General features: G+C 39.3%; 1 protein-coding gene across 2 annotated transcripts; it reads left to right on the top strand.

Annotated features, from left to right (window-relative positions):
• The first annotated feature begins 2,589 nt into the window (after positions 1-2,589).
• LOC136136601 (pancreatic triacylglycerol lipase) lies at positions 2,590-21,419 on the top strand. Of its 2 annotated transcripts, none has more exons than XM_065894824.1 (12): positions 2,590-2,635; positions 3,874-4,028; positions 4,632-4,754; positions 6,661-6,795; positions 9,064-9,175; positions 10,422-10,541; positions 10,658-10,777; positions 11,298-11,416; positions 13,614-13,743; positions 14,857-14,965; positions 16,095-16,259; positions 21,294-21,419. In XM_065894824.1, exons 1-12 carry the CDS (start codon positions 2,590-2,592, stop codon positions 21,355-21,357), a joined length of 1,398 nt encoding a protein of 465 aa, XP_065750896.1. In that variant the 3' UTR covers positions 21,358-21,419. The 2 variants fall into 2 exon arrangements, with proteins under 2 accessions (XP_065750896.1, XP_065750895.1); XM_065894823.1 differs by having other exon boundaries at positions 3,874-4,043; positions 21,294-21,357.
• Positions 21,420-24,005: the final 2,586 nt, after the last annotated feature.

Below are 24,005 nucleotides of genomic sequence, written 5' to 3'. Positions count from 1 at the left end.
ATTTTTTAAGCCAAGAATTGGAAAGTAACCTGGCAAAGTATTAATGTTTTGCATAATGTTTGCATCCAAATCTCATGGTAAAATTTGCAACCCAGGATTCAATGTTTGGTACCTGAACTGTTCTTGGAAGTAGCAGAAGTCATTGCACAATAAAATAATCTTTGTTGGTTGAGGTAATGCTAGTTGATGTAACCCTGAAATATCAGTGACTTCACATAATAGGAATTTATTTCTTGCTTAGGTAAAGTTCAAAATGGGTGTTAGCGATTGATGGTTGGCTTTCATCTAAGCAGGGAACCCAGGCTCCTTCCAGCTTGTGGTTCCACCAGCTTCAACACATGGCCTTCAAAGTCACTGTTCTTGTCTGCATCAAGCCACAGAAAGGAAGGCATACGGCAGATCACGTGTGGCTTTTTTATGAACAAGACTAGAACTGATGTGCGTGTGTGCGCTCACATCTCATTGGCCAGTGGATCACGTGGCATATCATACTGCAAGACAGGTTGGGTAACAGAGTTTAGTTCTATTCCCTGTAGGAAGAGGCCAGCAATCTCTCCTATACACACTATAAACAGACATAGATAGCATGTTAGTGATGTGAATGGAACAATATAGTTCATAAAATTTTACAACCGAACTAAAGGGTTCAGCAAGATTGAGTTTAGGGGAAGTCATTCATCCAGAATTGACACGATAGACTGCTGATTACATACAATTCCTTTCTTAGCTTCTATAAGTCAGTTTGGGAAATTGACTCTTCCCAAAACACGATAAAATTTGAACTTATTTTAGTTTATTAAAAAAAAAAATTCTCCATGAACTCTAGTCTCTGTTTCAGAACTTAGTGACTTTTGGTCCTAATTCTACAACCTATATTGAACAAAGGTCTCCTTAACTATGGATTAAATTTTGTACTATCTAAAATGCCAACTTAGAAATCTTGTGTGAATTAGTTGGTAATTCACACAGAAGGTATTTTATTTTATAGTCAACTCCAGAGTGAACATTGGCTCCTTTTTTTTTTTTTTTTGGTTTGTTTACTTTGCTTGTTTTCAGTTAAAAATCACAGTTCTTTACTGTGAGATTGTGTAGGCAGTTGTTCCTATAGAAATTATTCAAACTATATTGCTTTTTATATTCATTTCCTCATTTGTTTGTTCCTTCATTCATGGGGGATGTGTTCAGGGCCTGCTGCATGCCAACATGTCTAGATGCTGACGTAAGACAAGGCCTGGAGAATTCCAGCTTTCTCAGAGTTTATGATCCACAACTGATTGTGATGGGTGTCAAATGAGGCTAGTTCTGAAGGGAGGTGTTTCTAGAGGAGAGAGGGAAACCAACCTAATCAGCGCTGGAGAAGAGTCCCTAAGGATAGGATTAAATGCTGAGACATGAAGGATTCAGTGGGACTTTGCCACTGCTCCCATCCATGGGATTCCTTCCTTGCAACTTCTGTCCTGATTTTAACATTTCCCTTGCCCAACATTCCTGAATTTTCTTCATACACAAATAATTTTCTTGCTTTTTTTCTGTACCTGTAAACTTTGTCAGGGAACTGAATCCTTTGACCATTTTTGACCTACAAACGTGACAATTTCATATGATTCGACCTATAGCTGTGATGCTGTCAGGCCAAATGCTCCAGTCTCTTAAATATAGTAGCCTATCCCAGTCTTTTTAAAATTAATTTTAAGCAATGCGATCACCAACTGAAAACATACCAGTTCTTTTCTATCAAATACTTCTCTTCCATATTATATTTCCCAGACCATTTTTTTCCAAGTTGAATTTTGTTTTTCTCTTATGCACAATTTCATTTGGTGATGGGGTCACTGATTTCACCTCTATGTTCTTAGAAGTACCCCCAGTTCCTTTCATCAGTTCATTTATTCTTTCCTCCATGCTATTGTTGAGAAATAAACTAGTCCTATGGACTATCAAAATAAACTGTCAACAGCTTTCCTAAAAGAAATGAACTCTCTTGTAGAAATGCCTCTATTTCACTGTTTTGGAAGGTAAGGCAAGGTTGTACAAAAACTGCATGAGCTGGTAAGCTTTTAGTATTTGTGGTCAAGACTGCTGCTATCAAATCTATGAAAACAATTTAGTTTCACCCATACCCAGAGACCTGCACAGAGGACTGTAAACTAAAAAACGGGCAGGCTAGAACCTTCACTACAATGAAATTGTGGTGATTCTAAGCATTGTATAATCACATTGAAAGAGAACTGTGCTTATCTACCCTTTCCTCATCTTTCCAAAAGTACTGTGGAAAATTTTACCTACTCTATCAATCTTGGTTTATTTATGATTAAAATTAGAAATACATCCTTGGAACCTCCTCTTTATTCATGCCACTTTTCCATGGAACTGCTCAAAAAGATAAGGTTTGCCTATAAAAGGACCTCTAGGTGCTATCTTGTGGGCAGAACTTGACAGAACGGCCATGGTGAGTCTGGAACATGTTTACCAGGTCTAATTTAGTCGAATTTACCCATTTTCCCTCAGAGGTCTAACTGAACTTGAATTATCCCAATCTTTTAAGAACTTACTTAGCCAGACTTAATTATATTTTAAATTTTTATTTAGATGCTGCTAATCTGGACACTTTCGCTGTTGCTGGGAGCAGTAGTAGGTAAGAAAAAATATTTATGTCATGCTGGAAGAGACTTGCTGCTCAATACTTGGAAGAAGGGCTACAACACCTGAATTCCAGCTACTATGAGGATGAGAAGTAGAGCAAGGGGGACAGATCCATGATTAGGAGCACAGCACTGGGAGTAGGGCTGCCAGATAAAAGCTAAGACGCCCAGTTAAAGTTGAATTTCAGGTAAAACGAAGAATATGTGACATAGTTATATAAATGATAAAATTTATCATTATAATAAATAAAATTTTAAGTTAAGAAAATTTAAATTTATTGTTATTGTTATAATAAAAAATTTATTGTTTATCTGAAACTCAAACTTAACTTGTATTTTCATTTGCTAAATTTAGCAACCCTAGCTCGGAGTCAAGCGTAAGCTTTGAACCCTGGTTCCATCAGCCACAACTGTATTTCCCTGAGTAAAATTCTTAACCTCTCTGTGCTTCACTGTCTTCATCTGTGAGCTGGGCATATAATGCCACCCCTGTTGTAGGGTAACTGTGAGGCTTAGGTGTGATAAGTCACGTAGATCATCTTGCCCCCGGCACGTGGCACATATCGAGAATGCAGCGCCCACAACGACTACTACCCCTATTCCTGCTCCCACTATTAATGGAGACTTTATCCCCCTGGAGAACCCTTCCTTTGTGTTGTTCTTTTATGGGTTAACGTTCAAGCACAGAGTTGTGTCAAACCATGGGCTTTCTGTTTGATTATTTGTGAGCAGCTTCTTCATCACAAGAATCCAGGATGCCCCTCAGATATAGGTCAGAGACCTAAATACTCATCCAGGGAGAGACGTAAAGTTTTGGCATTTGCATGAAACTTAAGCTCTCAACCCAAAGCCCAATGCCAGAAGATGTTTACGAGGAGGTAAGCGCCTCACCCCCTACTACCAAGACCTGGGGACACCAGACTGCTCCCTTCTTGGGCACCAAGGGCCCAGAGAAGACATCTGAGTTGAGAGGCTCAAATGAGTCCTAGCATGGGACTGGACAGAGACAGAAGGGGAGTGAGGCGGTCCTGCATAGTGGAAATTAGAAGCAGCAGCCTCTCTTTAGCTGGGATGTTGTCTGTTGAAGCTGTTTTGTGAGTGTGTGTAAAGGAAGGTGTTTGAAGATGTGGAGGAAGAAAATATGCCACAAAATGTAGTTTAACTCATGTATTGTCAGAGAGACCATCAAAAAGAACATCCTGGTGAAACTAACACTTCTGGGTGATTGCAGGAAAAGAAATCTGCTATGAAAGACTTGGCTGCTTCAGTGACGATTCCCCTTGGGCAGGAATTGTAGAAAGACCCCTCAAAATCTTGCCCTGGTCTCCAAAAGATGTCAACACTCGTTTCCTCCTATACACTAACGAGAACCCAGACAACTTTCAAGTAAGAACACTCATGGTTTTCAGAACTAAGTTTCATCTGTTTTATGTAATAAGGATACTGAATTTTGTCTTCTAAAGAGAACAAATCAGACAGTGGAATTTGCACCTCTGTAGACTGTTAGCACAGTGACTGTATTATCTTATATAACTTGTTTATAAAAGGTTTGCTTGATAATTTGTTTAAAGTATCCATTACTTGATATTATTTTTATTCTACCTCTATGGTACCATTTAATACAATATTCTAAATATGGATATGACATATATATAATCTCTAAGTATTATGTATAACCTCCCGACATACTTTGTATCTATAAAACACGCACACACACGTACATAGCCTTCCTTTGGGTGGAGACAAGACCCTACCACCAATATTATAGCAGACATATTACCCCAAGTACAGCAAATGCAAAAATGTCATGACATCTGGAAAGTATCGACTTGGTGATGATTGCGAATAGCTTGGTTGTAATGAGAGAATCCTTACTCACAAGGTTCCCAAGTCCCAGGAGTCTTCTCCCATCTGCCACTTCCCTCCTCGTAACAGTTCTATTTGATATTTTCAGAAACTTGACATTAAACATTTTTCTCCCCCAAATAGAAACTTGTTGCAGATCCATCTATTATCACAGACTCCAATTTCAAAACAAATAGAAAAACTGTCTTTATTATTCATGGATTCATAGACAAGGGAGAAGAAAGCTGGCTGCACAACATTTGCAAGGTGAGACTGTAAATCTCTTAAGGGAAGTTTGTTTCCAGAGTGATAATTAACAACAGAGAAGGCAAGGCCCTACCCAGGCAGAACAGATGCCTGCCACAGTGAGGCTGGAGGATCCTCTGACCCCACTGGGCCTAGGGTTCCCAGAGGAGGTCCAGGAGGTGACACGGGGTGGAGGGGACCTGGGACAGTCAGAGCAGCAAGGCTGGCAGGCATTTGGTGGCTCTGGGTAGCGATTATTTAATAACTAATACAGAGATATTTCTAAATTTTAGCAACAGTTGTTGCCATACTGATGCAACATTTGTTGCATTTTCAATAGCTTTTAGTCTCTTCAATAGGCTTTGATTTCTGTGTGAAGAACTAAGATAATTCATTTTGCCCAAACTAATTATTTTCCCTTGCTACTCTTTTATCTCCTATGGTAGCAATAGCTAAGAAAACTGTGTAGATTTTCATTTCTGGCTTCTGTTGTTTCAGCACTAGTGATCCTATTTTCTTAAATTTGCCTTTGGCTATGTGCCCTGTGATAATGGAGAATTAAAAGACAGAAAATCAAACAGAATAAATTAGTGCTTAAGGAACATTGTCATTGATTCATTTCTTCATCAAGATTTTGTGGCCAGCTGTGGCGCAAAGATGCAATCATTTCTTTAGAGGTCTTATTTCAGGCCTGCCTGTGACTCAAGCCAAAGGCTGATCTGAGTTAACTCCAGAGAGTTTCGACTGATCTTGAAGACAGTTAAAACGAAGGGGCTAATTAACTACACAAGTTTAAAAATAATCAGTAAAACCACAACTTGTCTTCGAAAATAATTTATAGGTGATGATTATTGGGCTGGGGTAGAAGGGAGGGTAGTAATAGATTTCTATACTACAGTGAAGAAAAAATAAGTAAATGATTCTCAGCTCAAAAGGTATGTAGATTTTCAGAGATGCGTATACAATTTATTTCTGAGATCCGAAAGCAGTGTGTTTTTCTTGCATTTGACTTGGCTTTGGGCATTATAATGGAGGAATGAGTACATTAAATTAGAAGGTTAAATGCAGTAGATTCAAGTTCTGATTCTATCTTTAGCTAACCAGGACACTAGCAAATCGTTTCCCCTCTTTGGATTTTTCTATCTGTAAAATGAAACAATTGGAGATGGTTTCTCTTATTGCTGCATTCTCAAATTCTTCTTGGAAAACAGGTGGGGATATGCATAAATAAATACTCAAATAAATAAAATTCCTGCCAGATCTAGCATTCATGAAACTATCATTGACCCCCATCCAAAAAGGCTTCCAGCAGATATCTGAAAGTTTATATTTTTATGTGAAATAACTTCAGTCATGTACAATAAAACGTGTTCGCACAAAAATTTTGATTAGTATTTCCATCATGGAGAAGCTTACTCATTTGCCTTCAGTACCTATATTTAAAGGGTCCTAACATAGTCTTTCATTTATTCTATTATTTAATAGATATTTACTGAGTGCCTACTATGTGCCAGGAACTTTTCCAGGCACTGAGGATACAGAAGTGAACAAGACAGGCAATGCCCTGAGGTGCAATCTTGTAAGGGACAATGTCTTGTGATGTTTATGATGCTCTAATGAGACAACCCATTGTACCATATTTTATACCCTTTTCCCTGCAACAAATGTCTATGCACCTGTTGCTGTAGAAATCCCAAGAATCCAGTTCCCATTATGGCCAAATCTCTAGTTTGGAGCCAATGTTAAGCTTTAAAAAGGATTCCATAACCATAACAGATTAAAAGTTTTGTTTATTGGTTTGGGGTTAAAAAGCGAGCATGATATTGTGTAGGTCAAGGAGGGAATTTATCCTGGTCTTCAAGAGTGTTAATTAGTAATTAGGAAAGATGTTGAATTATTTACTTATTTATTGTGTCTCTTCCATCAGAACCTGTTTCAAGTGGAAAGTGTGAACTGCATCTGTGTGGACTGGAAAAGTGGCTCACGAACTGGATACACACAAGCCTCACAGAACATCCGGATTGTGGGAGCAGAAGTGGCATATTTCATTGACGTTCTTGAGGTAACTACCTCTGGGTTATACAAAAACCCACGCACATTGCTCTCTGGATTCTCTTCCAGAAAAATTGCTGTATGTATGATAATTGGTAAAGTATTTTCCTACTTAGAGTTGGCGTTCTCCGTGATTAAAAAGAAAAATGCAAAAAAAAAATCTAGATAGGCATATTTCATCAATATGCCTATTAAGGTGAATAAACTGATTTTTAAATGCTATTATTCAACCAACCAGGTAGATTGTTTCTACTGAATTCCATCATTAGTTCTTTTAATTTTACCAGTTATTAAGCCGAGTTGATACGATAATGTCAACCTGAAGATTAAAGCAGAGGTTTTGTTGTTTGTTTTTATCTTTTTAAGAGAAGCACAATGATAACAAGCTAACCTGAGCTGGTAACTAAAAACTTAGAAAATCTTAAACCTGAAAGTGCTTAAGTAATTGCTCTCATTATTCTTTTCTTTTATTCTTCTTTAATTTTTTTCTTTTTCTTTTTTTTTTTAAATTGAAGTATAGTTGACACACAATATTCTATCAGTTTCAGGTGCCAAAATATATATTGCAATGTCTGGTTGGTGGAGCGGCAGATCAGTTATTGATCAAGTTCACCATCTTACTTGAGTGCAGTTTGTGACGCCCCTAAACAATTACAATAGTAATGTCAAAGGTCACTGGGCTTCCCCGGTGGCGCAGTGGTTGAGAGTCTGCCTGCCAATGCAGGGGACATGGGTTCGTGAAGATCCCACATGTCGTGGAGCGGCTGGGCCCGTGAGCCATGGCCGCTGAGCCTGCGCGTCCGGAGCCTGTGCTCTGCAACAGGAGAGGCCACAGCAGTGAGAGGCCGCATACCACCCCCCCAAAAAAAAAAAAAAAAAAAGTCACTGATCACCATGAGAAATATTATAATAATGAAATAGTTTAAAATATTGTGAGAATTACCAAAATGTAACACAGAGACCCAAAGTGGACAAATACTGTTGGAAAAATGGTGCCGATAGACTTGCTCAATGCAGGGTTGCCACAAACCTTCAGTTTGCAAAAAACATAATATCTGTGAAGCACAGTAAAGCAAAGCATAATAAAACATGGTATGTCTGTACCACAGCTTCTTTATCTGCTCATCTATTGACAGACACTTAGGTTTTTTCCATTACTTGGCTATTGTAAACAATTCTGCGATAAACATAAGGGTGCATATATCCTTTGGAATTCATGTTTTCATTTTCTTCAGAAAAATAACCAGTAGTGGAATTGCTGGACCATATGGAAGTTCTATTTCTAATTTTTTGAAGAACCTCCATACTGTTTTCCACAGTAGCTCTACCAAGTCACGTTCTTACCAACAGTACATGAGGGTTCACTTTTCTCCACATCCTCGCCAATGCTTATTATCTGTTGTCTTTTTGATGATGGCCGTTCTGACAAGTGGGAGGTGGTACCTCATTGTGGCTTTGATTTGTGCTTCCTTGGTGATTAGTGATGTTGAGCATCTTTTCATATGTCTGTTGGCCATCTGTATGTCTGACTTGGAAAAATGTCTATTCAGGTTCTCTCCTCATTTTTTAAATCAGATTATGTTTTTTTATATTGAGTTACATGAGTTCCTTGTCCACTCTGAATATGAACCTCTTACCAAATATATAATTTGCAAATACCTTCTCTCGTTTAGTAGGTTGCCTTTTTGTTTTGCTGATGGTTTCCCTCACTGTGCGAAAGCTTTTTGGTTTGAGGTAGTTCCATTCGTTTATTTTTGCTTTTGTTTCCTTTGCGTGAGGAGACAGATCCAAAAAATATAGCTAAGATGGATGTCAAAGAATGTACTGTCTATGCTTCTTCCTGGAGTTTTATGGTTTCGGGTCTTACATTTAAGTCTTGAATCCATTTTGAGTTTATTTTTGTATATGGTGTAAGAAAGTGGTCCAGTTTTATTCTTTTGCATGTAGCTGTCAAGTTTTCACAACACCATTTATTGAAGAATAATCATTACTTTCTAATCCAAATACTTGCTTCACCACCTCTGGGTAACAAGTCTTAATATCCATCAAGAGTCCCCTCTACGTAGTAGAAGAATAAAAGAGAACACTACTTCCACCAGTTTAAACATTACACCATCGCCATTTCTCATGATAAATGAAAAGAAAAATCCATGAAAATTGACTGCTTTAAAGGAGAAGCTTCTCTTCTTAAAAATTGAGTTTTCAGAGCGTTCTCTTTTCTGCCCATCGTGAATTTTGCTAGTTTGAAAACATTCTGAAGAAGCTTTCTTTCCAACAGTCGTCATTTGGATACTCACCTTCCAAGGTCCATGTCATTGGCCACAGTCTAGGTGCCCACGCTGCTGGGGAGTCAGGAAGGAGGACAAATGGGACCATTGGACGAATCACAGGTTGGTCAAAGCTGCAAAGTTGGACTAAATGAAGCCTATACGGGGTCTAAAAAGACAGAAATTTGGCACAGACCTGCTTTTACCTGAGGAGACAAGTTTTCACATTTTCCGAATTAGATCACATGATCAGAGAAATCGGTATGCTCTGAGACCTTACGAATTTGTTATTAATACCAATCTTTAGTCTACAGAGCCCTGTTTAACATATAAATACTGCATGTGACTAAAATGTCAATTAAGACCATCTGGAAGTCTTATTCATATCTATTTTCTCTTTGTCGGGTATTCACAAAGGATGAGTTTGGCGAATAGAAGAAACGGCATAAATAATAGAAGCAAATAGAATTAAACCCAAAGAGCTCAAAAATGTATCATTAATTATATTCTGCTTCATAGCAATTGATAATGAGTCCAGTCCTCATGAACCACGACCCGAGAGTGGTGGGGACAGATAGTCTGGGTGCCCTGGGCTGCCTGGGCTACATGCTGCTAATTAGATAAAAAATATGATTTTGCGAATCTCAGACGGGTTGCCTTTAGCCAATGGAGTCATATGTTGGATACCCAGGTCCTACAACAACCTTGTAACTTTATAAGGAAGACTTTGCGATCCTGGATCTGGGAAGTGACTCTTTCAGGAAATGATTACTTTATCCTTGCATCTTCCCTTCTTTATGTTCTTCCCAAATCCCCTGTCTCCGACCCCCTGATTCTCTCTTTTAATACTTTGGATAAGTTGGTTACATTTGCATTGGTGGGGGTGTCTGGGATATCTCTTTAACTTGCTGGAGAGAACATTCTTTCTCATAGCCCATAAATGCTTATGAGAGCCTGCTCAGTCAGGCACTTGCCAAGCTGTGGTCGCAGGGACCGTGAAAGCCAAGATCCTTGCCCTCACAGGAGTTTATAGTATAGGTGGAACTCTTTTAGCTTGAAAATCTCTTAGGAGTCCAGTGTTTCGCAGAGTCTGGCTCTTCTGTTGTAACTGTGCTATTGACAGGGATTGTCCCAATGGCTAAGCATCCGTAAGTAGGGCCAAATTCCATGGTTTGAGGAAAATGCACTTTAATGCAAATAGTAAATTAGACACAGATTTCCCTTAGAAATTGGTAAGATAGGGAAGAACCAGCTTATTTCATTGCATGCATTACTCATGATTACCACCAAAGCTGCACTCATGTCTCTAAAGAGAAAGGTGAACATGCATGTCCACTGATAGACACTGACATGACGCATCCTATTTTAGGGTTGGATCCAGCAGAACCGTGCTTTGAGGGCACACCTGAATTAGTCCGACTGGACCCCAGCGATGCCCAATTTGTGGATGTAATTCACACAGACGCTGCCCCCATAATCCCCAACCTGGGTGAGTTCCTCAATTTGTCCCCCTGGAGTGTTTTTTGAGTCTATACATAAGAGTGTTTTAGAGTGTTTTGAGTCTTTACATTAACATCAACTTTCCCATATTTAAAAATTCCTCAGGTTTTGGAATGAGCCAAGTTGTGGGCCACCTAGATTTCTTTCCAAATGGAGGAAAGGAAATGCCCGGATGTAAGAAGAATGTTCTCTCTCAGATTGTTGACATAGATGGGATCTGGGAAGGTACAACGATTATGTATATGAAGAGATTTTCTTGGGGGGGGTGGGGTGTGAATCTGTGTTTCCTTTTGATAAACTTGCTAAATATTTTGGTATTGTACAGGTCTCACATTTTCTATAACAAAGAACTTTTAGTTGTATCCCCAAGATACAGGTTTTCACTGGCGGAGGTGGACATGAGAAGACTATAGGAAAGAAAGTGTATTTGTAGTCAACTTTTCAAGGATCTAATTCAGGGAATTCACTATTCAGTCATACCTATCCCTTACAGACCAATCTTTTCCTCCTAGAGTTATTTTTCCGTTTCATTTAGCTATGGCATAACTATTATAATCTTAAACAGATTATATTAAATTCTGATTGCATCTCAAATCATAACTACCCTTCACAAATGATTTTGTTCTGTGACTACCATGAGTTCACACTAATTAGAGAAATCTTTTCAACAACTGTATTCTGACCATGACATTAACTTGGAAAAATAAAATCTGTCACTGATGTGTAATCATGTCTGATTTTAAAGGAACTCGCAACTTTGCGGCCTGTAATCACTTAAGAAGCTACAAGTATTATGCTGATAGCATCCTCAGCCCTGATGGCTTTGCTGGATTTCCTTGTGCCTCTTACAGAGTTTTCAGTGCAGTAAGTAGATTCTATCTTGCACCTAAAGAATTTTGTGACCATCGCTTCTCATGACCAGTGTGGTTCACTATACATGACATGCATTCAGTGAATGTTACTATATGACTGCCACATGATTTATACTTTCAATAATACATATTTATTTTAATAGTGATAAAGCATTGGAGAACTTTGGAGAAATGCGCTTGTAAACTGAAATATCCCAAATCTACCTTGCTCTCTACCACTTCTGTATGTGTCAGCTAAATGTTCACACCTGGTTTGGAAATAATTCTAAGTGCAAAAATTGTCTATGGAAATCTGATCTATGGTTGCAGGGTGCTGATGAACATGAACAACTTGTTTTAAATGTTAACCTTATAAAGGTATAGGATTATGGGCATGTGGACATTTCTGTGAGAATGTCCACATGCCCATAATCCTAATGAGATTAGGATTATTTCATTAATTTAATTATGAGACTTCATAATTGCCAAGATTTTTTTTACAGTGTCCATCTTTTTTTGGTATTCTCTAAATATCTAAGTTGGGATCCTTAAATCTGATCTTGAATATGACATAGCAATTGCCTGGGTTTCTTTTTACTATGGTTTTTCCTTTCACAATAATTTTTTTTCAAATAAAAATGTATACCCTATGTTATTTAATATGTAAATTTTCAAGTAACGTGCTAGGTGAAATTATAATTATCAAGTAGATATACTTTAGCAATGAAGAGACAGGATCTGATTCCTGGTTCTACCATTAACTAGTTGAATGACTCGGGGCAAAATACCTAACTTCTCTAAGGCACTTCCTTCATTTCAAAATGTAAATAAAATGGTAGATTCCATAGACTTGGTGGGAGGATTTAATAAGATAACGTGTTCTAATTGCTTAGCCCAGAACCTAAAATAAAATAATTAGCGTTCAACAAATGTTAGCGATTATGTGTAGGGGAGAGGGGCTGGGTGCATATTTTGTTCACAATGTAGCTTGCATATGCAACGAGAATGCCCCCTCTTCTTTGGTCTAACTTTATTTTTATTTTCTTCCCAAATCCCTATTTTCTAGGTAATGGGGAAAACAAACAAACACAGAAGCTTTAGGTTTCATCCAGTTAAAATTTAATCTGATTCAATAATATAAACAGTCCTTTTAAGTGATGCTCACACACTTTTATAGGAAAACAATTCTCAGTTTTGCAGATTTCTCAGCCTTTGGACCACCTCTCTCCAAGCTGGTATTGGGCAAGGTGATCATGGTGGTGGTGGTCAGTGTGTGTGTGGAGCGCAGAGAGGAGGCTTGGGGGTCCGCCTTCTTGACGGGCTCATAGCTGTCATCTGCAGGTGATGTCTGGGCATGTTCAAGCTACTGGCTTGGGCAATGCTCTCAGAGAGCTTTGGCCATTTCTTCCTGGCTGGCTCAGTTTCCCTTAGCTTTTGCTGAATGCGGACCCTGAGATTCAGCCCATTCCCCGTCTGGTCCACTGATTCAGGAGTTCACCACTTTCCTCTACTGTGGGGCAGCCTTGCCCTTTCATAGCAGGAATTTTTATGTCCGTCTGCCTCAGCCTCTGTTCATCCCCCTCCTTCTCTTCTCCTCGCAGTTTCTTGGCCCACGAAAAAAGGACATTTTCCTATGTGATATCCATCTTCTCCAGACCTCATGGCTAAGCCTGACTGACCAACTAGAGCATCTTCCCTTCACACTGGGAGAATTCTGAGATCTGAATCTTCCAGACTTGATATGCTAAGTGGGAGCTAGAGAAAATTGAGAAAAGCTTGACTTTTAAGTCTATTGTCCTCCCAGTGAGTCCTATTTTGTGAACCAGAAGCTGATTATCACCTCCTGCTCTTTCTTTTGCAATTTTTCTAAAATAAATTCTAACCACCTAAAGGCAGATGTGTGTCTTGGGGCAACCGGAACAACTTAGAGAGGCAAAAGAGAAAGGATTAAAATGTAAATAAATAAATAAATTCTCTTAGTTAATTTTTATAATATTTATGTTAGTGTCATGTTATTTAATAGTGAAATTGCTGACATCATTGTAAATAATGAGACATTTTTAACCTTTGTTGAGATACTGTTAAAGTCTTCTTTTACTATCAGAAGACGATTGGCTTTAAAATATTTGAAAATTCAACAACACGTGGAATAAGATGGTACACTTTTAAAAAAAGAGCCTCCTCATTCATCATTTGTTTATTCTCCTTAGAACAAGTGCTTCCCCTGTCCAAGTGAAGGCTGCCCGCAGATGGGTCATTATGCTGATAGATTTCCTGGGAAAACCAAAGAAGTGGGCCAGGTATTTTATCTAAACACCGGTGATGCCAGCAATTTTGCCCGTAAGTCCCTATTTTATTTGTCTTAAATTCTCAATACTATGTATCTTATCACGTCCAGTGGAAATGTGTGAAGTTGCTTTTCCGTACAAAAGTTTTAAACACTCCTCCCCAAAATGGAAAAACACATCAATGCCATGCTCAGTGTGAACATGCTCAGTGAACATGCTAATTTGGGCGGCAGAACAGAGTTTAGGGCCTGAATTATCAATGATGCAAAAATAAATTTCTTCACAGTTGATTCTGGTACCGAATTCAGGAGGCTTCTTCTGCTCCAGCCTCTTCATACTCTATTAAAAGTTTCACTGTGCAAAATTCTGAGGTTTTTACAAGCAGAAAAGCAACCCAGGAGAGAGATGGCAGAGGTTGTGGGAGTGGAAAGGAGGTGACAGGTTCAAGAGATATTAGGATTGTAGACTCCATGTGTGATGGGAATCAGAGAATGCAGGAATGGTGAGACTTGGGGACAGACCCTGGGTTTCTTTTCTGGGTAATAGAGGAGGAAAACTATTTGGATGGGAGTCAATAGGGTTATTAGCTGCATTGTAAAAACTAAAGCTAAATTTTATCCCCTTCCCAGTTTGGCCCAGGCTAGCTCTAAATGGCAAAAAATTGTAGTTCACTATTGACTAGTACCATAAAATGGTTACCATAAATTAATACAATTCCAATGGTGATGAAAAGTTGAATTATAGAATGTTAAAGATAAATAGATTATTTAGACAAAAAGATGACAGTACTCTAAAATTTTGTGATCTATAAAAATGAAATAAACTGATGAAAATACCACACTATTATTTTTCCATTATCTTTTAACATAAAGTTCTTATAATGTTCAAGAATAAATTGTTAGGTTAAAAAATTGAAAACAAAATATATAACTTAGTCCCTTGGCTTGAAATCTTTTGACTTTGGAAAGGGTCTGTGTTCCTCCACTCCCCCAATGTCTGCCCTCTGAACATTTAGTTAAAGGAATATCCATCACTATTTGATTAGAAGAACTACCAAAACCGTACAAAAATTGTTCAAAATTCAGCAGTAGTGGAATCCAAGTTAGCCTGTTTCCAGAATAATTTTCCTAAAAGCTGATAGTTTGCAAATATTTCCCCCTTGCAGGTTGGAGGTATAAGGTGGCTGTCACACTGTCTGGAAAGAAGGTTAGAGGACACATACTAGTTTCTTTGTTTGGAGATAGAGGAAACTCTAAGCAGTATGAAATTTTCAAGTGAGTAAACTACTACTCTAAGCTCCTTCAATGTTGGAATACTTCACACGTACAATGTATGTCATGGACATAAGAGTTTATTCATTACTATATGGGAATATAGGGAAGGAAAGGTTTTTTCCCTTTACCTTTCTTGGCTCTTTGGCTGGTCTGGTAATCAAATTAACATAGGACAGATTAACAGGGGAAAAAACTAATTTAATTATGTACATATGGGGATCCCAGAAGAATATGAGACCCACAGGCAGTGAGACAATTGAGGCTTATATGCCATTCTGAGCTAAGGAGAAGGGACAGGGGTCTGGGACTTCAAAGGGGAGAAAGACAATCCACAGTAAGATGGGAAGAACAAAGGTTTGGTGCACAAAGGTTTGCCATGACAGGCAGAGACAACAGGACACGGAGAGGAATTTGATCTCCAGGCCCAGCTGAGCTCCCCGCCAGCCTAGCACACCTAACCCATATTCCTTGTAGCTATCTCAGGTGATAGTTCCCTTCCTGAACCAGGCCTTCTATCTAAATTCTTTTAGGCAGTTAAGGGAGAGGTAAAAGTTATCCTTGAGTCTGCTGGGTCTCAATTTCCTTCAGCTCAAAATAGTCCACCTGCCAAAGTGGCACATTCTGGGGAGACATGTTCTGAACCCCTTCAGAAGCACAGTACTGCCATGTGTCATTAAAAGGAAGAGACTGTTTCACCCTTGTACCTTAATACATTTTAGAACTCTGTTTCTAAATTTTTTCTCTGCTATCTCCTGAGAAAACCACAGATGTTTATTTTGATGCATGATTTATAATCACTAAATAATTATTCTACCCACAAAACAACTGGAAAAGGATGATATAATGATGTCATCATTTGTTAAATTGTGGGAGGATTGTGACTATAACATGTTTGAAGTTTTATGAAAATAAGGATGACTTCAAAGTAATATGAGATATTGATGGCAACTGAACTACCACTGAGTTGGCATACATGTCTACACTTATTTAACCACTAGATTCACAAATGTACTATCAATCATCTTACTAGAGATACATTGTTAACTGGTTTTAGAAACATATATGTGCATATTTATATGTATGTTTATGTATATTCATGTATGTTTTTATTAACTTCTTCATTCCCAAGGGGCATTCTCCAACCAGACAGTACTCATTCCAATGAGTTTGACTCAGATGTGGAAGTCGGAAATGTGCAGAAGGTTAAATTTGTTTGGTACAATAACGTGATCAACCCAACTCTACCCAGAGTGGGAGCATCCAAGATCAGTGTGGAACGCAATGATGGAGAAGTGTAAGTAATAAAAATCCAAAGAGATTTGAATCACTGTGTCACGTTTATAATTCTACTCCCACTGAAAGACAACTTTAAGTCACCTACAGTGGTTCTCCTATATCTCAGTCACCACTGCTTCCTAATACCTTTTGTCTCTTTAGAAGAAAGTGTACATCTTTAGGAAAACAACTTTGATAGATTCGTAGATGACTGTTGTACGATCGGATACAAGTGTTAGAATGAGAATCTGGCTTCACAATCCTAAGGTGAAGAGAAGGAGTTCATTCAGCAGCTGTGCCTTGTGCTATGTGTGTGCTTAATATGTGTATCTTCCCCAAGCTTCCTGGGTTCACCAAATTGCCACTTAAATTACCGAGAAAACACTTATCAAGGAATACAAATAGATTCTCCTGTGTCATTAGTCCTTTTAGTGAAGACAAAGGTCAACCCTTGGTTCTAATCAAGACTAAAGTGTGTGTGAACCAACGGATATTTACCATAGTGAACTACCAGAAGCAATGAGGTGATGATGATGATGATGATAATCATAACAATACCAATATCAGCCCAAGTGTTTTGAGTATAAAGCCGAATTCTGAGGCCCGGTGCTATGCTGCTTCTGCCGTCATATCGTTCAGTCCTCATGTAAGTCCAGTGTGGAGACTTCTGCTTCTGGCAAAGATGGAGTAACAAGAGCCCAGATTTACCTTCCCAACTGAAACAAACAAAAACTCAGACAAAATATGTCGAACCACAGTTTTCAAGACTCTGAACATTAGGCAACAAAGGAAAGTGATCTCTGAGACATAAGAAATAAGGTAGAGTCTTCAAATTGTCCCGGCTTACGGCCTTGAAAGAGTCTCCAGGATGTCACACAAAGAGGAAAAATTCAGGCAGAACCCAGTAAACTACCTGAGTTGAAGAAACAGAACTAAGAATCCAAAAGATCCAAGGCAACTAGATTTCACGGGACAGAGGACCAGAGAGGAGAGAGCTACAGAGAGGAAATCTCAGGGAGCTGGACAATTTCCTTAAACATTCAGCAGAGGACTGATCAGCACATATAGATGAAGAAACTAGCCAAGGTCTGTGAAGTATCCACCTGAAAGGATTAGGGAGAATAGTACCCAGTACTCTTGCAGGGCTGGGAACAGTACTTGTTTCCTCCAACCAGACCAGAAAAGCTCATAATTCAGGAAATGTTGGGTAGAGTATTTAAGAAGGTCTTCCCTCAGCAGTGGGAAAAAAAATTAGCCTAGAATTAGCAAGACCTGAAAGGATCAAACTGTTTCCAAATAACTGCACCCCAGAACAGAGCTCAAGAAAATTTATAGGAATACAAAATTATCCAACAGTTAACAGGCTAAAATCCACAATAAATGACATTAAATGAAAGTTTTCCATGTATATAAAGAAGCAGGAAAACACAACCTATAATGAGAAAATCAATCAATTGAAACCAAACCAGAGCCAGCACAACTGTTAGAATAGCAGACATAGATTCAAACGGTTAGTAAACCTGTATTCCATTGGTTTAAAAAGGTCAGTAGAGGTATGGCCTATATATAGAAAAAAGGCCCAAGTTGAATTTCTAGAGATGAGAACTACAATATCTGAAATGAAAGAGCAGATTAGACATTGTGAGAGAAAAGATTAGTGGAGTTGAAGAGGTAATAGAAAGTATCCAAAATGAAACACAGAGAAAAAAATTTTTTGATGAAAAGAACATCAGCGATCTGTGAAATAACAAGAAGTCTAATATAGTTCTCATTGAAGACTCTGAAAGAGGAAGGAGAGAAATATATATTTGAAGAAATAATGGCTTCAAAAATTTCAAACATAGTGAAAACTGTAAACATATAGATCCAAGTGATACCGCAAAAAACATGAAGAAAACTATGCCAACACACATGAAAATCAAACTGCTCGAAACCAGTTATAAAGAGGAAAACTTAAAAGCAGCCCGAGAAAAAGCACACATTACCTACAGAGGAATAAAGATAACAATTACAGGCAGATTCCACATCAAAAACAATGCAAGTGAGAAAACAGTGGAACAACATCTTTAAAGTACTGAAAGGAAAAAACCATTAACCTAGAATTCTATATCCACAAAAGTATCTTTCAAAGAAAAAGATGAAATAAAGACTCTTCAGACATATCAAAGCTGAAAGAATTCATCACCAACCCGTCAACATCATGAGAAATGTTAAAGGAAAGTCTTCAGAGAAAGGAAAGTTATACTGGTTGTAAAAGAATCTACAGAAAGGCATTAAGAGCATAGGAGATAGTAACTACATTGGGAAACGTATGAGATTTTTAAATATGGTTATTTAAGTCTTTAAAAATAATTGACAGTTTAAAAAGTAATGGCAATATTTGGGGGAGGGGCTGTTATAACGTGTATAAGTAAAATATATGAGAACAATGCCATCAGGCATTAGGTAGGAGGGAGAAATGGAAACACACTCTTATCATGTTCTTATACCATATGTAAATTAAAATATTATCACTTGAAGGTAAAATGTGATGTTAAAAATATATGGTATAGGGCTTCCCTGGTGGCACAGTGGTTGGGAGTCCGCCTGCCGATGCAGGGGACGTGGGTTCGTGCCCCGGTCTGGGAGGATCCCACATGCCGCGGAGCGGTTAGGCCTGTGAGCCATGGCCGCTGAGCCTGCGCGTCCTGAGCCTGTGCTCCGCAAGGGGAGGGGCCACAGCGGTAGGAGGCCCGCGTACCGCAAAAAAAAAAAAAAAAAAAAAAAAATATATGGTATAAATTCTAAAGCAACCACTAAGATAGTAAAACAAAGAGCTATAGCTAATAAGCCAAAAAAAGGAGATTAAATGGAATTTTTTAAGGCATAAAAAGGGGGAAAAACAGCATAGGGAACAAACTGCAAGATAATAACCGTATCAATAAATGTATTAAATTAAAATACGACAATTAGAAGGCAGAGATTGTTCAACTGGATTTTAAAAACTCAATACACAACCATATGCTACCTACACGAAATGTACTTTAAATATAAAGACACAAAGAGATTAAAAGTGAAAGAACAGAAAATGATATTCTATTAATTATTAGGGAAATGTAAGTTAAAACCACAATGAGATACCAACATAAACTTATTTAAATGGCTAACATTTAAAAGATTGACAATATCAAGCACTGGTGAGGATGTGAAGAATCTTGAATTCTCATATACTGTTGATGGGAATGTAAAATGATGCAACCACTTTGGAAAACTCTTTAATAGTTTCCTAAAAGGCCAAACATACACCTACCTACAATTCAGCCGTGTTTCTCTTTTATGCATTTACCCAAGAGAAAAGAAAGCATATATTTATACAAAGATTTGTACATAAATATACATAGTACCTTTTATTGCAATGGTCAAAATCTGGAAATAACCCAAAGTCCACCAACAAGGGAATGGATAAACAAATTGTGGTCTTCTGTACAATGGAATACTACTCAGCAGTGAAAAGGAACAAACTAGTGATACATGCAGCAACACAGACGAATCTCAAAATAATTATACTGAACAAAATTATACTGAATGAAAGAAGCTAAACAAGAGTGCATACACCTTTGATTCCATTCATATAAAATTTTACACAATTCAAAGTAGTCTATAATGACAGTAGGCCAGTGATTGCCTGGGGGAAGGGAAGATGGAAAGGGATGGGAAGGAGAGATTACAAAGGATAGGAGGAAAATTTTGGAATAATGGATATGTTTACTCTCTTGATTGTGGTGATGGGAAATAAGTACTGTTATTTTCCCCATTTTACAGATAATTCAATGAAAGCTCAATGCCAGAATTCATGTGCAGGAAATCTGACTTCAGCAAATCCTTAACTACCACAATAGAAATTCAGATCACCTTTATTTATATATACTGTGTGCCCTTCATTTCTTGTGACCCTTTTCAATATTAGTTTTTTTCTGATGGTATATCTTAATTTATTATATTCTAATGGGAAAAATGAAGAATAACATTAACTTATGAATTGCCGTCAGATGAGAGGGAGCTTTTAGTCAAGTCCTTCACTAATTTGCACTGAGTTTCATCTTGTCCAATATTTTTCTTTTTTAAAATATTTATTTATTTTAACATCTTTATTGGAGTATAATTGCTTTACCTTGTTGTTTTAGTTTCTGCTGCGTAACAAAGTGAATCAGCTATATGTATACATATATCCCCATATCCTCTGCCTCTTGCATCTCCCTCCCACCCTCCCTATCCCACCCGTCTAGGGGGACACAAAGCACCGAGCTGATCTCCCTGTGCCATACAGCTGCTTCCCACTAGCTATCTATTTTACATTTGGTAGTGTATATATGTCCATGCTACTCTCTCTTTGTCCCAGCTTACCCTTCCCCCTCCCCATGTCCTCAAGTCCATTCTCTACGTCTCCATCTTTGTTCCTGTCCTGTCCCTAACCTTTAATTTGCTATTTGCACATCGGCTAGCCATTAGATTACAGAGAAGAAAATGAAGATGAAGAGAAAAGAGCATTTTCTGAGCATTTTTTATGTGCCAGGCACTTTATATATGCTTCTGTATCTTATTAAAGAAAATTAGCTCCAAAGCCTCCTAAGTATTGCTCAGTCTTAATGAGTAAATTAGTCATTTCAATTCAATACTGAATTAAAATAAGAATGCCTAGCCAGTGTAACACCAGGACCTCAGGATCTTTACTCTGGCTGATTTCTTGTCATGCCGCTGACCCTACTCTTCCCCAGGTGCATTCACTGACAGTGTACCATGTTTAGTAGGTGCTTTGGGGATGTGACAGATGGGCCCTCCGTGTCCTTTGGAGTGTCCAATGATACCTCTTCTTTCTGCTATTGCATAGCCATGGGATAAAATTAGAAAGGAAAATGCAGTCCTTTATACCCAAGAGGTATTCACTCAGCCAGTGTCTAGTTTTGGGCACAGGGTGTGCCACTCACTCAGACTGAGGGGAAGGAAGTGGCTGTCATCAAACTCCACACACCAACTGTGTGTCAGGAAGAGCTGACATTTTGTTTTCTTTCCCCAGGTTCAACTTCTGTAGCCAAGAAACTGTGAGGGAAGATATTCTGCTTACCCTCACCCCGTGTTAGGAGCTGCTGACATGTGAACACTGAATCTTACTGCTAATAAAATCTAGTGGTGAAGCATTGCATTCCTTTCTTTGCCATCATGTCCATTATTTCCAATGAAATGTTTGGATAATGTGATTAAGTTCCAATATTTGGAGCTGGTCTGAAAAACCGCAAATGACTGTTGAATTTTGCTACATGTTACCTGGCATTTGAACTTGGGAATATTGTTTACTTGATACTGACGTCATGCCCATTACTATTACTGATGTCATTCTGATCACTTAAGGCAGGCTTCCAGGTCCAAAGTGACCCTCTTGATGGTGGTGGGCACACATGATAAGTACCCACCTTTGCCACTTTTTCCATCGTCTTTAATCGACATCTCAGGAGGATTGACACATAGGGAGTCTCCAGTTCTAATCTGAACTTTTCTCTTTCAAATCCTTGGCCATGTCTATTTCTGTGTCTGTGTCAGTTGGGCCCTCTGAGAATCAAGACGCCAGGGAAATGTCTGGGATGGATGAAAGAGGAGAGAGCAGGAGTAGGCAGGAGAAACTTCAGACCTCAGTGCAGGTCTAACACCCATGAGAGGGGAAAGGAAGGAAAGATTGGGTGGGAAGAGCCCCAGCCCTCAGCAAATGTCTGAGAAGGTCTTAGCCAGGTCGATGGGGAGTCCCCAGGGGAAGGTGACCCTTGGCAGGAATCCTACTTCAGGCAGGAGTAGACGGGCTCTCGTACCCATGCCGTGCTCAGCCATGGGTTGAGGCAGCTGGCAGCAGCGTGGCCTCTGTGTGAGTGCCCTGCGGACCCAAGGGGCGGCAGCTGGGCCGCCAGTCATCTCTGGTCCTGCCGCAGGTTTTCCTGAAGAGATCTGAGCAGACACCACAGTGGCCCACCTTGTTCCTTTTTGGATTTCTCTGGAAATGACACCAGCTTGGTCATTTCCTCATTGGAACTGAATTAAATATATTACTCAATTCAACAAACATTTATGGAGCCCCCATTACTATATTCCAGACACTGCTGTTGGCACGAAGGGTGTAAAATAAATAAAATACATTTCTCACCCTCCAGGAGATTGTAGTCTGATGAGGGAGCTGGACAAGGAAACAGTTATGAAACAGTGTCAGGAAGTACGAGTTACTATCCTGGGAGGAAAGAAGTGTTGGCATTTGATTTGGGGAGAGACGTTGAGAGCAGGGGTAGGATGGAGAAAGGCTATATAAAGTAAGTAAAGGGAAAGAAAAGGGGGTTAAGCCTCCCACAGGAGCGTAGGGAGCCAAGGGTAGGGTAGCCTGTGCCCCAGGTGCCCATCCTATGAACAATTCTGACACTTTCTCTCTGTGGTTCAGATTGCACAGCAGTCAATTCCCAGTAACACTTCCTCCTACTCTCCACTCCCCTTACTCGTGCTTCCTAGAGTCACTTCCCAGATAAACTCTCTGCACCCAAGCCCTTATCTCAGATTCTGTATTCAGGGGAGCCTAAAATAAGACCAGGGGTGAGCATTCCAATAGAGGGGACAGCTTGTCCAAAAGTATAGTACCTGAGCATGGAGTGTTTGGCAAACTGCAGTGTGTTACATCTTGTAGACCATGTTCAGAGAGGGGAGTCATAGGAGATGGGACCAGATTGGGCTTGATTGACCATTTATTCCTCGGACAAGCACATGTTGAGCACCTAATGTGTGTAAGGCACTCTGCTAGGCACGAAGAACACACTGTGAGCAAAAGGGGGACCCAGTGCCTGCTTCTGAAGGTCCATGACCATCAGATGATGGAAGATTCTCTAAGCGATGAGCAGAGACCCCCAAAGGGCTTTGAGAAGGGCAGTGACTTGACCCATGTTTGGGGTTTAAATCAATCCAATTGGTACTTGCATGGAATGCAAGTTCTGATCCATTTCTTGATCTAAATCCTGCTCTACTTGGCCCAGAACTTTCAGGTACTCTGGGATCCTAAAAGCTGGGGCTGTTCTGGAAATTACCGGGCCCCCTATAGAGGGTGCAGACTTTTGGGCCTAATTCTCCCCAGCTGGCACCAGGGTCTGTCTGCCCTGAGACTTTCACTTGTTAGCCAGCCCACAAGAACGGGTGGAATCTACCAATGGCCCTCAAGGGCTTTGGGAAGTCTGAGCTACACTCAGAACCTGAATTCACATCCCACAGACAGGGCATCTCTGATGAAAGAAAAAGAAAGAAGTCAATGGTTGACTGATGATAAGGCAAAGTTTTGCACCCCCCACTTCTGTTACTACAAACACAGGGAGACATTCAACCAGTTCAAGGGATATTTAGAGCTGTGGTTCAAACGAATGCAGGTGAGTGTCCAGGCTGTGAAAAAGACTTAGAAAACAGCTTTTTCAGCACAAAAACTTCTTTGGAATTAAGGGGCTGCTAGAACCCAGCTTGAACCAACCTACTCCTCCCCTCAAATTTACAAGATCGTTCTCTTACAAGATGACAAGGTATCTGTACATTGTGAACTTGAAATTGAAGGAGAAAACGAGGACAGAGCTGACTGGCTAGAGGAAGGCAGCTACTCGGCTCCATCTGGATGTGTGGACATGGCAGATAATGGCTGGCAATCTCATTCTTCACCTTTGTGACTTTCAAGGAGTCATACATCTTGAAGACAGGAGAGCTGTCTGGTGGAAATGAAGTCGCA

The sequence above is a fragment of the Phocoena phocoena genome, chromosome 16 (genome assembly GCF_963924675.1).
Source record: "Phocoena phocoena chromosome 16, mPhoPho1.1, whole genome shotgun sequence".
In the NCBI taxonomy this organism is placed as follows: domain Eukaryota; kingdom Metazoa; phylum Chordata; class Mammalia; order Artiodactyla; family Phocoenidae; genus Phocoena; species Phocoena phocoena.
The sequence above is the reverse complement of the archived record's forward strand: the minus strand, read 5'-3'. Positions and strand labels throughout refer to the sequence as shown.